At 37.8% G+C, this 16,196-nt stretch overlaps 1 protein-coding gene across 6 annotated transcripts in view; it reads left to right on the top strand.

The window, feature by feature from the left end:
- LOC134666510 (cholinephosphotransferase 1) overlaps positions 1–16,196 on the top strand; it is a 49,128-nt gene that overhangs the window by 24,482 nt on the left and 8,450 nt on the right. For 2 of the 6 annotated variants that reach the window (XM_063523696.1, XM_063523694.1), the window contains 3 exons: positions 6,390–6,548; positions 9,456–9,581; positions 10,693–10,846. In XM_063523696.1, the coding sequence (XP_063379766.1) occupies positions 6,390–6,548; positions 9,456–9,581; positions 10,693–10,846 (439 nt within the window). Of the gene's footprint in view, positions 1–1,412; positions 1,545–3,588; positions 3,718–6,389; positions 6,549–9,455; positions 9,582–10,692; positions 13,067–16,196 lie in introns of all 6 variants that reach the window. The other 4 variants (XR_010098515.1, XM_063523695.1, XM_063523692.1 and 1 more) reach the window with 4 other exon arrangements.

The raw sequence follows: 16,196 nt of genomic DNA, 5'->3' as shown, positions 1-16,196 counted from the left end.
CATGTGGGTTTTTTTAATAGCATGTCCCGTTCATTTTGTCCGACAGTTGGTTTATTAGCGCTCCTGTTTTGATTTTTAACATGAGCAAGTATAAAATACAGGGAAAATTCAAATGTCGAATGTTCAAATTAATCCTGTTTGTTTTTGATGATAGGTAACAATTTGAATTTTCACTATAGCAGGCTAGCCTGTACATTTTATTCAAACGAAAAGTAGTGCCTTTTTTCCATAGACATTTTCTTTTGAATAGAAGTATGTTTTGAAACGTGACAACATCTGTCTTTTACAATCAAAATTAAACGTATGTGCTTCGGAATCTGTTTTGCGGATACATGACCGAATTGCGTCTGTATCATCATTATCATCAGTTTTTGTCACGTGTCAAAAGTAGTGGCATGCCTGAGTACTCGTTATATGTAGGTTCTGGTATTCAAATGTCATGTGTTAGTTATTTATAATATTTATATAATAATTACCCATCGGCGGTTTTGATCTCGTCTTTCTTGTATTGTGGGTCTTCACTCATTGAGAAACTGAAAACTGTGGTAAAGTCTAGGAATTTGATTTTTGTACCACTTTGGACCTTGTCACAGTGACAATCAATACGAAAATCTCTAAGAGATCTCATATTATTGTTACTGCGACAAAGTATGAAAGTACGTAATTCAAATACCGTACCACTAGTAATTACATGGTTAGGTATCTGTGGCTATCCACAAGTAATATAGTATGTGACTAAATAAAATTATATTGAAAGCGATTTTACAATATCTGTAAGTGTCATATAAGTAACCTTATAGGGCGCTAATGATACACGGATATAAATAAACTTTGCAATTGCACTTATCATGTGGTAACATTTAATTTAGTGAACGATTTGGACTCCCATAATTATTTAGTATTCCCCCCGGAGGACGTACATTTTTCCTGCAACTGCCACAGAAATATCTTAGAAATGAACGCAAACTTCGATTGTGTTTGCATATATATTTGACCTTAAACATAAATTTGGCGTTAAAAAATTATTCACATGCCCAGTTTTCAGCAATAATACAAACCATACAATAAAATCCGAACTTAGTTTTTAACTCAATTCGTTAAACATGAATCATTTGAATCTCATGCCCTCTTTTCAGATGCCAGTGCCCATCAATGATACTAATAGACAACAAAACTCCATATTTATTTATTCCCTCTATGAGAGCCTACCTCCCAATGGCAGTTTAGACAGTAAGGTCTCATTTACACGATGCGAGAACTCGCATGCGAGTTTCATTACATTGCGGGTTTTGATCGGTTGGTTGAATTGAATGTAACCAACAGTCCGCAATGTAACTAAAATCGCATGCGATTTCGCTCGCCGTCTAAATCAGCCCTAAGATGACGTATTATCATGTGATTGGTCGACGCAGATCCCGTATACATCGGTGCCGTGTGCGCTGGTAGTGACCAGCGCGTGTTTCTTGGCGCAGCTCAACTTTGTGCTGGGCTTCGCTGCCACCTTCCGCGTGAGGGGCGCGGGGAAAAACGGATCCACCGTCGCTGTAAGGGTCAGGGATGGGAGGGTTGGGGGTGCGGTGTATAGCGGATAAAGGAAACAATACAAATTATTGATAAGTTTATTGAGAAAACTAACACTAAACTAATTTAACGGTACACGACGCGCGGGCAACGTGAACTTCGATTCTGAGCATCAGCTCAGTACTATCAGTGGAGAACTAGGCTCTCCGAAACCTGGTGCGCGAGAAAACTACCGCTAAGTTTACTACTTTCGGCCATAAAGTACGGTGAAATAAGATATAATTATAATTTGCTCTCACCTTTCCTAACTCGATATATTACACAAAACATTTTTAAATTAATAAATAGTAGGTTAAACGATATGTTGCGAGATATTTAATAATAAGCACGACATTTACTTTACATAAATAAGTAAAAGACGCAGTCGTTTAACGACGAATTAATTATTCAGAACCAAAAATTAAATGAATAATTACGGAGTATTTTTTCAACCTCTCTAAACTCCGCTTTGTTTTCTATACAATATTTTATTATTATGTATTGTTTTCTTTATCCACAAATGCTTAAAACAAATACGATGGGAATTGTATAAGTGCTCTAGCTAGTTAAGTAATATACCGATTAGGTTAGCTCAACCCCGCAAAATAACAATCCCCTTCATTCCGGTGGCAGTAAAACACTTTTGTGAGTAAATTAAAAAAAAAAACTTCCGCCAAGGTGAAATGTTTACTTTAACCTTGCCGTGATCGCAAGAGAAGTAAGCGATAATGTAATCTGAGCGCTTGGGTAGCTATCGTGTAAAGTACCTTTAAGATATTGTAGCTACACATATTTATGTACACTAGTAGCCCGCGTGGTTTCGGTGCAATCCTTGTACAGTCAGCTGCAGAGACACGGTACATAGAAGTTTGTATGCATAGGTGCTAAGCGAATAGTATTCCTGATTGTACATACCAAGCCCTGTACAAAAAACATTAGATATACTGGGAAAAGTCATGGGGGCCGAAAATGTAGCGCAATGAACATGGCAGGACACACGGTCGTATGTTTTGCAAGTCATTTAAACACCTAAATCATGTAAAGGGGATATTTTATAATATAAATACAGGTTGTTACAGCGACAAATAAGAAATGAAGACTGCTAATCTGTATATAAAGTTGCGTTGATCCGAAGCACAGATGTCGCTACTACCTATAAGAGGTCTCAGCTCATTATATAATCGCATGATCTCTTTTATCACTTAATCGAAAATGTTCATTTTTTTTCGCCATACCAATGGCAGGGTATATAGCGACAGGCAGAACTTTTCGAAAAAACGCACATTTGTATATAGAGTAGCAGTCTTAAGACTCTTGAGATGCTCTGAGTTATTCAATGACGGCGCTGCGATGGTTCCATGCAAAATCGATCACCATTGTTTTGAACACGGTGACTGGAAAAAACACCACTGTGCACGGGATATTGTTTCTATCCTTTACCTCCATTTCATTAGGAGCTTAAGCGAACAATGAGTGAAGACAGCACATTGTACCGACGACAGTCTAGGGACCTACCTGACTTGGCAGTAAGGAAAGTACGTTATCAGTACTGCTACCTGATTGGCGCTAATGCAGTAATCATGAGTAATGCGCTAATCATGAAATAGTACGTACTGTGTCGACGGACATTTTAAGAAAAAAGGTACCATTAATTATTTTCGAAAAACTAGCTTACCTCTTAGGTTATTATTTACTCAGAATCACGAGGACCGATGACTTAAAAAGGGACAAAAAAAAGTGTTTAAAAAAGGTCAGTTTTGCAACGCATTTTTATTTTTTACATAGGTACATTTTGTATTGAATGTCACAAAACTGACACCTAATGCACGGAAAACTTCGGAAACTCTTTATGAATCAATGACTTCGTGATTCTGAGTAGAAATAGGTACCCAGAAGTAAATAGTTTTTCGAATAAAGTTATTGGATTTTTTTTCTGAAAACCCTCCGATTCCGCACCGAGTAGTCAGGAAAGGCCCAATAATTAACGCATGTTCTATATTTTGTTTCTGTCCTGGCCGCATGACGCAGTTACCGCTGGGTCTCGACGTGCGTCTGGCCTCCAATATCGCGGTCGTCCTAATGTCTCTCTACCTCATACTGGGATACATTAATGTCATTATGAGGGGCGGAGTGGGGAAAAACGGCTCCACCGTTGCAGTAAGACTAATCACTACGCCTTGTTAACACGATCATAACAGCGCACAGTTTGTTTACTAACGCCAGATTCGAGGAATAATTCGGGCTTGGTCTTCCAGTGACGCTGACTACAAGACAAGGAATAATATGTAATTACGTAAATCATTTGCTTTTGTAACAGTATATTCCAACAACTTTCCAAGATATGATTACCCAATTTATCTCCGGAACAAAGCTTTTCGTATTTTCTAACCTTACTTTTACCAATCAACCGCTATGACGCTCAAAAATGTTTACTTTTTTATTTGTAGTCTGCCTCTTTGGCACTCGTCAACATACACGTACACAGTGTATGCAACAGGCAGTATCAACAGGAGACAAGGCCTTAAGCTTCGGTATCTTATTGATGCGTACGCTGCGTAGAGCTTCACATTGTATGGGAAGACAACATTACTATAGAAAGGAACGCTGTACGTACGCACAGCGTCAACGGAAGACCAAAGCCTAAAAGCCATGTGCGTACAAAACCGTGGCTATCTCCACGTACATAGTTGCGTTTATTATAATAGCCAAAATCTTAATTAGATTCCATTAAAACCTATCAGAGCTCTGTTACTCTCCTTGAGTTGTCAAAATTGATTTAATGCCAGTAACTGTCAGTAGTGCAGTGCTGTGATTGGCTGATAAGATGGGAATTATTACTAGTTCAATAAATATATTGAGGCTCTCATCGATTGCACATTTTAAGATTTTTACAATTTTATACAAATAGTTTAAAACTATCTGTAAACTTTGATAAAGTTAATAATACTTGTATCAGGAAGATCAGATTTTAAGGTAATGAAACACAAAAACACCATTTTTAAGTCTTGGTCATAAAACTTTTGATGTTTTAGCACCTTGCGTGGCGAGAATCATCAAAATCCGGTTTTCCGGAAACGGTGTCCCGATTCCACATTGTCCGTATCCGTCTTTTAAGGGGCCCACTGTTAATCAGTGGGCCTTTAATGAAACGTCATCTATTAAAACTCTTTTAATATAGCATTTTATGTAGCGTTGAATGAATCAAAGTGATAACAGCGCCATATACAATAGGTGGACCCAGCCAAAGTGATGACATTTAATAAAGAATTTACTTTTACAATCAATCACATTACAATAAATACCTATAAACTAACTTATATACTAATACAATTACAATGGATGCAACTATGTCTGAAGATTAGCAGTCTGAATTAATGTCTCGTCTCTGTTGCCGCGCGAAGATCGAGGCTAGTTGTAGTTTGTGCTGTGTTCATGTGTGTGTGTGTGTCAGGTCGGGTTGGGGCTTCGGTTGGGGGCCGAGGTTGGAGAGGTCTGATAAAATCAAGATAAAAATCGTGCCGTGAAGATTTCATTTAATGCATTTTATACACCCTGTTACGAATGCTTAAATTGAGAAGCTACTATCAAAATGCGTAAATAATAGGGAAAATGCTATAGGTATATTCATGGCACGAGTTTTCCATTGATTTTGCTACTCCTGCTGTACAATTTGGTTAGGATCCATGGTTATATTATTTTGATTACGGTTTTGACAATTCGCCCTAACATTGCATGAATTCGAGTTGGAAAGCCTGTTACCATAGTTAAATAAATTTACGAGCTTATTTATTCTATTTTTGAGGCAAACGTGCATTTTATTTTGAATGACATACTTAATCTACAAAACCAACAAAAAATTTAGAAAATTATTGAAAGCTGATTGTTTCGCGATTTTGTGATTCTATTTTATACTCGTACCTACTCAGAGGGTAGACCCCTATAATATCTGTAAGTAATCATTGACAAATTCGTACAATAAGCTAGTTTCTTTCTAGATATGTATGAGTAGGTTGTTAGTGTATCTACTCGTAGTTATCATAGCAATCATATAAATATAACCATGGTTCTTAGAATATAGTATGTTGTGTAGTCGTCAATAACGTTGTCCCGCTTACTCATCTCGCCGTCGCCATTGCTTCTAATCGCATGATTTTGTTTATTAATGCATGGTTTTATTAGATATAAGTTATTTTATAAATCCCCTGATTTTAAAGTTGCTATCAGTTTTTAATTTCTTGATTAAATTTGACGTAATATTGGAGCTGATAAATCTTTCCCAGGTGCGAACAGTTTTCATAATTAATTATGTATTGCATTTTAAATTGTAAGTGAAATAGGATGTAATTTATAGTAACTTTAAAGTTACACGTAGTGTATACAGGGCGTTTTTTGTACAACTGGCCATATTGTGCGAGGTGATTCTATAGGCCATACTGAACAACTTTTTCAATCGGACCAAATCTGAAATCACAAAAATTTTTTTGGCCGTTTCATACATTTTGGTCGAGTGGATGTCGACGTTTTCTATGGGAAGGCCAAATTTTTTTTGGAATTTCTGGGTCCCATAGAAAAAGTTGATCAGTATGGCCTATATAATCTCCTCGCACGATATGGCTAGTTGTTCACAAAACGCCCTGCAGGTATACATCTGTGTACTTGGTTAAAATGAAGATTAAATATATTTCAAAGCCTTATACAACTGATATGTAAGCGTTCGTGCTCCAATTCTAAGTATTTTTGGTAAAGATCTGTGAAAGATGATCACCTCAGTTTTACGTCGTCCCCCTCCCCCCTCCAAAGGCCACGGTACACCTCTGCCACCCCCCCAGGGCACGAGCATCCTGTCGCCCGTGATCCCGTTCTCGCTGGTGGTGGTGCCGGCCTTCATCATCTTCCAGAAGTCCGAGTCGCACGTCTACGAGAACCACCCCGCGCTCTACATACTCGCCTTTGGGATGGTCGCCGCCAAGGTCACTAATAGATTGGTGGTGAGTTACTTTTTACTTTTACCGGCGCCCTATTAAAGCTTGCCATACATATACAGGATGCCTAAAAAATTACTGCATTCCTGTTGCCAGGGAGGTTTTGGGATTATACTGAGCAACTTTTTCTATGGGACCAACCCAGAAATCGCGTTGTAAAAGTTGCTCAGTAAGTATAATCCCAAAACCTCCCTGGCAACGGGAATGCAGTTATTTTTTAGCCAGCCTGTATATTGGCAGTTTAATAAGAAATGTAGGAAAGGAAATGTAATTGATTTTCTCTTGTTTTGAAATCCAACGAAATAAAAGAAATGAATCTTGGTTACAATTGAAATTTTTTTCAAAGACGATGGGTATGGTAACATTTGATTTTTATTTCATTCCATGCCATTGACGTTTGAAACCAATTCATTATTACAAAAAAAATTGAATCCCAAAAGTACGAAAAATACGTATCGTAAATAAGTATCTTTGTAGCTTAGAATATTATTTCATAATAATAGACACAAATACCACAAATATTATGTTATAAGAATAAAAAAGGTAAATTTTAATGTCGTTGTGTTTCATTATAAAACTGAACTCTATTGCAATATAGTTTGACTCTACTTATCGACTGAATCAATTACGCCATCGTTTCAAATCGTTACAGTCGCGTCCAATTGTGAAGGTATGTTTAATTAGAAATATAAATCATCACCGATAAAATCGATTATATGCCCTTGAAGATTTAATCGAGATTCGTAAGAAACCGTTCCAAATGTGCACTGTCACAATCCTGTAATTATTTAATTACATGTGTCACTGTAGCCATCGTATTTGAAAAATACTATAAATTACATTGAGGCAGGCGTGTCTCACTCCGCGATTTCGTCGCTTTGCTACAGGTAGCTAAAACTACATCCGTTCGGCCCCAATTTTGGGGTTTGCCATAAGCCGCTCGTGGCGCTGTCGCCACCTAGCGGCCATATCTGTGCTGATCGTGACAGACGCGTTTTGTTAGAGAGTGAGTCTTCTGTACTTAGTACTATTATTTATTCTGTGATTGAAGTATAATAGTATTACAATGGCCTAGACCTTAGCAGGGTATTACTGGACGTGTTGTAGTGCATTTTTGCGTACGAAACGTCTAAAAACAGTCAGCGTAAAATAGTCAGCACCGAATACTTAGATAGTGACGAACAAAGTGATCAAATATATAGCACTCAACTTTTTTTTATTTATTTGATAAAAGACAAAAATAGAAGTGTGACGAGAGGTCAAAAACAACACAAAAAAAAAAGAATTTTGACACACCTAATAAAATTATCAATTAATGTGTGTGTAAGTTCCTGAGGGCAGTCAGTTGAAACAATTTTTGGTGTAACCATGACATGAGAAAAAAGTTGTTAGTATTGAAATTGTCAAGCATATAGTAGACATGTGTAAGTAATGCTCGTAATATCACAAATGAGATATCTCTCGAACACGTAATATGGCATTACGTATCTCTCCGCGAAATCAACCAGTACTTTAAACATCACGCATCACGCGAGCCGCACCGAGCGCGCGAGCGCCAACGACCGGCCGAAGCGCGCGAAATGGATTCAATTCCAAATACATTGACTCGCCGATATGAACGGTCAGTTCAAGTCTACGCACGGAGCGCGTAATGTGTAATGTCACTTGTGAGAGTGTCATGTTTGTTCGCCATGCCATGCCATCATTGCTTTGTTATCTCGCTCGCACTCGCACTCAGTGCTCGCTCGCTCTCGCTCTGCGATGCTTTCGGCTACCTTCGGAACCATTCGGATAGGTCCGCTCGGCCGATCGGCGCGGTTTAAGTTGTCACTCACTAACGAATATGATTTTCTGCAATCGATTTAGAACTCTAATGCGTCCGCGTAGAGCTTAAAATGTTTTCTTATAATACAAGAAGGACGCGGTCAAATGGAGTAATTTATTTGCGATTTTGAATTTGACGAAAAGAAAACCGTTTATTATTATTGTTGTGAAATGTTTGATAGTTTGCTTGACTTTCGCGGTTCGCGGCAAATTAAGTACGAGTTAATACTTGTTTATCCTTTAATTTAATTGTTAATTAGTGCATATCGAGACTGACTCTAGAAATTCGAGTTGTTTATAAAGACTGAGTGAACTAAATTGCAAATATATTTAAATTAAATTGTGAAAGGTGTAAATAATAGTTTCGTTATGGCAATATTCTGATAATGTATTAGTGCTGGTGAGTAATCGCTTTTTTTACGGACTATTGGTGACTTTAACTTGATTGACCTATTAAAAAAAATGGCTATATACGAACCACTTTACGGAGACAGAACCAAAGCGAGCAAAATGTACGCATTGATATAGAATACTCGCCATATCGGGAAGCTCCATAGGCAATTATCTACCTCCGAAACTTACATACATATTACATAATTACATTATTTTATAATTTATAAGAACTAACAAAAAATCTTTCACATAAAGGTGACAAAACGCAACGCGTAATAAATAGATCGATCGCCGATACGGATCCGAGACGCCTAGAATCACTAGAGTGCTGTGTAGATGCGCTGTGTAATGTAAGAGATAGCTGTAATATGGCCATCTCGCGCGCGCCCGAGCGCTGTTTCACGGTCGGGTCATGTTTCGAGTGATGAGTGATGTGATATCTCAGTGTACCATTACGTGTTCGGAAAAGTGATGTGATATAGCATCACTTTTCGAAGCACTGTTTCGCGCATGTCTAGATATAGATGCTTATACCTAATACCTATAAACCTCTAGATTTGATACAATACACCGCCCTTTTGAACTCGTTATCGCGTTTCCAACAGAGTTGGATACCGTCAATCGTTATCTGTAACCGTTATTTTTTACACGAATTTGGTATTTAAGATGTTAATCGTCCGTCCTCTTCTATCGCAGGTGGCGCATATGACGAAGAGCGAGATGGACTTATACGACTGGTCGTTGCTGGGCCCGGCCATGCTGTTCCTTAACCAGTACTTCAACAACGCCATACCCGAGTATTACGTGCTATGGCTTTGCACGGTAAGTTAATCAATTGATGATGATGATGATGATAATCAATTCAGATTATACGTCCCACAGCAGTGCAGTAAGCAGTGGTGGCCGAGTGGATATGACGTCTGACTTTCAATCCGGGGGTCGCGGAAATCCTGGCTCGTACCAATGAGTTTTTCGGAACTTATGTATGAAATATCATTTGATATTTACCACTAGCTTTTCGGTGAAGGAAAAACATCGTGAGAAAACCTGCATAAGTACATCTGCGAAGTTATTCAAAGGTGTATGTGAAGTCGCCAATCCGCATTGGGCTAGCGTGGGGACTATAGCCCAAGCTCTCTCGCGCATGAGAGGAGGCCTGTGCTCAGCAGTGGGACGTATATAGGCTGAAATGATGATGATGATGATACGTCCCACTGCTTAGTATAGACCTCTCATACACGAGAAGGGCCTCCTATAGGTACACGCTGACCCAAAGCGGGTTATAGAGTTCAAATACACCTTAAAAAGGTGATTATCGTCATAATCAAACGATATTTCGTACATAAGATCTGAAACACTCACTGGTACAGTCGCCATCATAAATATCGGAGCGGCCAAGGTGCTCACAAATATCTGAGCACGCCTCTATTGTCAAGGCGTTAGAGTGCTTGTTCAGATATTGTGAACACCTTGGCCGCTCCGATATATCTGATGGGGACTGTACGAGCTAGAACACGACCTTCGGATTGAAAGTAGGAAGCTTAAATAACCAGGTGATTTAGTCATTCTGTCAGTCAGTCATTCACTGACATGAATGGGGTAATGCCATGGATACAAATTACCATAGATCAAGCTAGTCATATTCATGAATTAAATATATATCGATTTAGAATAGAATAGATCGGCTCAATTTGTCCACATTTTGTGAATTCCAATTTCAATTCTCTACATAACACTAAAATACGCGTCTAAATAACTAAAGTCCAGTTGCACCATCCCCGTAACCCAGGGTTAAGCTCATTAAGCTGCTAACCCTTTAACCCAGTGTCAGATTGTACTGGTAACAATGGTAACTCCAGGTTTAACCGGTTAACCCCGGTATAATGGACTGGTGCAAGTGGGCCTAAATTAAAAATGAACCGTTCGTTTCCAGATATGGGTGTGCGTGGACCTGGTCCGCTACTGCGGGCAGGTGTGCATGGAGATCTGCGCGCACCTGAAGATCGCGCTGTTCCGCATCCCCTACCCCCCCGCCGCGCCCGCCCCCGCCGCGCCCGCCAACGGTACGGCCCGCCGCGTGTCCGCGCGTAAGAGAACACAACAACACTCGTAGGACACACTCTAGGCTCGTGCTCAATTGATCTTGACGCCGCTCGCTGCGGTGTGCGGGGGTAAATGAGAAGCCTCGGATGACAGATTTTAATAACGTTATTACTTATTACGGTCAGATGGCAGTCACTTTCGTAACAACTAGAGCCTACGTCAATGGGATTAGTTGTCAAGCTGGCTGATATGACCCGTGGCAAAATGCCGGGATAACGCGAGGAAGAAGTATTACTTATTACGGCTTCATGTAAACCATTTTCATATCCGTCTCGTTTAGGGTTGCCAGATGGTCGGGATTTAGCGGGATTCTCCCGATTTTTAGCATGTGTTCCCGATTCCCGACAAAGTGTAAACTGTCCCGAAAAACGGGTTCACGTTATAAAACAACAATTTCAAGTTCCGAACTGTCGTCGAGCGAGCGAGTTGACGTAGTGCCAATAATGTAAAATATCGTTGTGTTTAATACAATTACTTTAATTTGAATGTATTTTTTTTCCCGACTTAAGTCCCAAAATCCCGAAAAATTTATATTGTTTCCCGATAATAGCGCCTTTCGATCTGGCAACCCTAGTCTCGTTCTAAAACCGTTTTAATTAAAACTATTTTAACTCTTTGTAGGACACAAAAGACAATCTATGTTGTAACGCAAAAATAACCACCCTAAGCGCCACTTGCACCATCCCAGTAACCCAGTGTCAAACTGTACTGGTAACCATGGTAACTCCAGGTTTAACCGGTTAACCCAGGGTTAATGAATGATGCAAGTGGCTCTAAGTATCTTTTTGTATTTTAAAAATGGCAATGGAACTTTCTGGGGTTAATTTTTTTCATTAGAACCTGTTAGAACCAATAAAATTGGTTAAAAACAAAACATGTCTGGACACACTACCGCGTGTCTAGATAATATCCAGCCGAGGCTTGTTGCAAAGCCTACATTTACTCACTCACCCGCCCTCCACTCTGCCTATCGAATTTAATCGGTTTAATTAAAATAGGTTAAAGCTCGGAGTAATTAACAATGGAGCCGCCATTAACAGGCGTTCCCCTCTGTCGAAAATAGGCGGCCAATGGTCAACCTCATGTCAACCATATGTATGGACTGACGTTTATCTGACATGACGTACCTATACATTTGATGCGCAAAAAACGGCAGACTATTTTGTACCGAAAATTTTAGACATGGCGTCTCCGTTGGTTATATCCTCCAAGGGTTAAAGTTCTTAAATCATGCCTTGATCAACACCGCACGCCGCAGCGACGGGCGTTCCTGTCTCGCCCGTCGATTATTGTTAGAAATAAAGCTGTAATCGGCCTGGGGTAGTCACTGTACCATCGCACACACTGTTAACTGTACATAGGTGGACTTTATGCTTTTTGTAATAAGGACCACCAATGTACAGTTGGGAGTGTTGCTGTTTGTACAATAGAAGTTGCGGTGCGGTACTTTTTATAATGAATTAATGACGCAATGTGTAATCGGCCGAACGTAAAGATTTGCCGCTCCGATCTATATAAAATTGAAGACTAAAGTCGGACCGAGCCAAGCATAGACTTGTAGCAATAGTGTGTGGACGAAGTTAGTGCAGAGTTAGCTTAGACGGACTCCATTCGATCGTTATAATGTCATCAAAACGACTATTAAACTTGAACTTATTTCAATAACACGGGCAAAAGTGTATAATAATCTATAAATATCATGAAAAAATATTATAAAAACTCAGTCACCAGTTGCACGTTTACGCCAAGCCAAAATCATTATGGACAAATCATTCGTCGATTTAAACTAGTAATCTTTAGTCCCAAAAGAAAATATGCAGCTAGAAAAACCGCCAAGTTATATCGCGTTATCAGAGACAAAAATATAATATGCAAAAAATTAAGTGCAGCACAGTCTACATTAGCTATTAGCAGTCGTTTCGTCTGTACATTAACAACATGATTCTTTTGTCTAACCTTTGGTCTCTGTATAAGGCTAAGGTGTTGTCACCCGACAATTATTGGTGTTTAATTATAATGCTTAATTTATTACATATAGAATATCAAAAAAGCTGCTCGTTCCCGATCCTAACTTGACAAGGGACGGAGAACGTTTCAAACTATGGACAACTCTATAGCAATAACTAGCTATAATATATAAACTTACGTGTATCTTCGTATCTTTAGACCCGATGTATGTTACTGACGTACTTAGGAAAAGAAAAGTAGTTTAAGGTGGATGTCTAGGGATGGGATGCCGATTATCAGCCAAAAGATGGCGTCACTGTGCACGAATTGTGGATTTTCACTATTTCTCCCAAAATACAAAGTTTCATAAGATGTGTTGATATGTGCGAAAACTATAAAAAATACTACATCCAAATCGAGACATGTTCAACTCAACATTGTCTCATTTCGTTATTACCGGAATCCAACTGCAAAATATTGCAATTTCTTGCATTCACGCACACTTACATACCTAAAGTCAGTGTCAAATGTCAGTAGATTTGGAATGTTACAATAAAGTATCCTAGAGGGCGCAGTGCAGCGCATGAAATTTTATTTTTTGTAAAAACAATTTAGAATTTAAATTCTTATTTGTGACATTGACAAGTAACTTGGAACCAACTGGAATTTTGAAACGTAAATTGTCATGTGCTTGTGGCACCCACAACATCTGTTTTGAATAAATTTAAGCTAGTTACAATGATTCTGGGTTCAAATCACGACGGTGCTTATTTTTTTTGTTTTTTATTTTTATTTTATGAAAAGTTTTATAATTTATATATTGTTATTCTTATTATCAATTGAAAATGACGCAAATTATATTAGGTACCTAAAATTAAAAAAACGCTTTTAACGTTACCTTAGTAGTAACGTAACACTACTAAGCTGGCGTGTGAGTCACATTGTTGGGGAAGAAATGAGAAACAGAAAAAATCAAAATATATCGTTCTTTAAACACAATAAAATATTGTGATTATGATGGGATGTGAACTCGTTCATTTAGGTATACCTTATATATTGTTGTACATAATTATAATTATGTTTCCTTACGTTTATACAGCAGTCAGCCTTACTTTCTGTACCTATCGTAAATATCGTAGTCATTGTTGGTCAGTCCTAAAAACTATACCTAACTATAGTTCGTTTTTTTAAGCATTAGAAAGAACTACAAAGAAGGTAAGCGATCTTGACATGTCTTTTAATAGAAAAACGTTTTTAAAAAATCGGTAACTATTACTTATGAAAGCAGAAGATTATAAATGATCGTATTAGATTCATAATTGTTACATATTTGCCGTAACTTATTTTTAAAATGTGTTTTTCGATTAAAAGACGCATCAAGATTGTTTACCTTATTTCTAAAGCTAAAAAAAACGAACTATAAAGTAAGTAAGTATACCTTTACCTACATTTTATTGAAATTATACATAGTTACCATTTTACATAAACACCTAATGTTCTATCTAGATAGGTTTTTAGAAAATGCAATGCTAAAGGATATTGAGAGCATTTCCACGCTGGATGACTATATGGTCAGCCTTTCCACCTTTTCTAATATATATATACCTATTAAAACTAATTTAGAGTTAAAATAAATACTATACATTATATTATTATTTAGAAAAACAGTACTTAACCGTTTTAGTTAAGTTTTTAAAATGTACCTCCAACTTTTCCGTCCCCGTTGTCTAAGAGAACTAAGAGCCCGACCCGACAACCACGGAGACTACGCCATCGGAACGTTGGAACTCGGAGGTAAATTTTATAAACTTAATTATACGCGATTAGGTAAGTCCCGTTTGATAATGATTAAAAATCGTAAAATAATCATGTGATAAAAAATAAGGTCATAAAAAGCCAAAAAAATGAAATAAAATAAATACAAAAAGAAATGAGTCTTTGTTCGTGGTTTGAACCCTGTCATGCTGTTCAACTTATTAGACTTATACTCATTAGCTAAAAGCCACTAGACCATTTGACCATAGTAGACCCGGGCGAAATATGCCTTCTTATTTAAGTAAGTAACCCATTACTGTCAAAAATATCAAGTTTGAATTGATTTGAAATATAATTTTTCATTGTCGAATTATTGACATCCAAACGTTGCGAGCATGTTGCCCTTTAAACCAATTGGCAACGTCGCGCGGGGAAACCTTCTATAAATGTATGTCCTTTTATATTTTGTTATTTATGAATTTATGACGATTCTTCTAATACTTATGTTGCAAATTGATTAAATTATCGAGAGAAAAATGCTAATGCAAAGAAAACAAGAAATATCCGTTTCATTTCGCATGCTATGAAAGACGGTCATTGTTGTTGTAAAAGGTGTGCAGGAAATGATAGGGTAGACCGGGGGCAATAGTACCATTTTTTGGATAATGGTTCCTAGTTCAGAATGTATAGGAGTTGAACCAAAACTGTACGTACCTACATATGAAATAGTAGGTTATTGATTTACGTATTTTTGAGGGTAATTGTTGTTAACGGTAAGAATATGGTAGAAAATCCCGTTTTTGGTCAATGATTCCTTGTGTTACAATTAGGGCTTGCAATATCGGATGGTCTCCAATTCCGGAACTGATTTTCGATATTGGATTCGAATTCCGGAATTCCGGAACTGGTTCCGGAATTAGGGGTTATCGTATTTTACTTATTTTTTTTTGTAAAATCCAACAAAAAATGTGAAATTCTGATACTTTACGTTTATTAAAGTTAATATTGTGCGTGCGTTATGACAAGTCACACCGCTTGCTTGAGGTGTTTTTTTTTTCCAATTCATAAATAAATGTACGTTTACGTGTCTGATGAGCGAATGCTCTTTAAGGAACCTTAAACTAACATATCTCATAGTAAGATAATCGCTACTCACAATTATGACAAGTGTAACTCAATTCCTGGCCCCTATTTCACCAAGCCGACAGTGACATATGTCGAGTGTCAATTGCCAAGTGACAGGTGACAAGTGACAATTTAGTAGACTGTTTTTGTATAGAAATGCTTATAAACTTGACACGCCTTTAGTTACAATTGTCAATCTTTCATTTAATGACAATGATTTGATGAATCAAGAGTAGTTTTTATAAGTCGACATGTTTGTCAATTTGTCGGTAATTCTTGACATGAAATCGGAGCTGTGTCAGGCTTAGGTGACAATTGTAGTGTTTTCGTTGTTAGCAAACCCCGTTATTGGCAAACGTTGGCAAAACAAACTTTGTACCCTAAATTCGCCTTTAGGGTACAAATAAAAATCGCTTTTAAATTCTTCTTAACAAGCATGAAATCATAATAACACTATAAATAGTAATTGTTGCCTACGAAGGCGTTTAGTACTTCAACATTTAGGAT

This window comes from Cydia fagiglandana, chromosome 8 (assembly GCF_963556715.1).
Source record: "Cydia fagiglandana chromosome 8, ilCydFagi1.1, whole genome shotgun sequence".
NCBI lineage: Eukaryota > Metazoa > Arthropoda > Insecta > Lepidoptera > Tortricidae > Cydia > Cydia fagiglandana.
The sequence above is the reverse complement of the archived record's forward strand: the minus strand, read 5'-3'. Positions and strand labels throughout refer to the sequence as shown.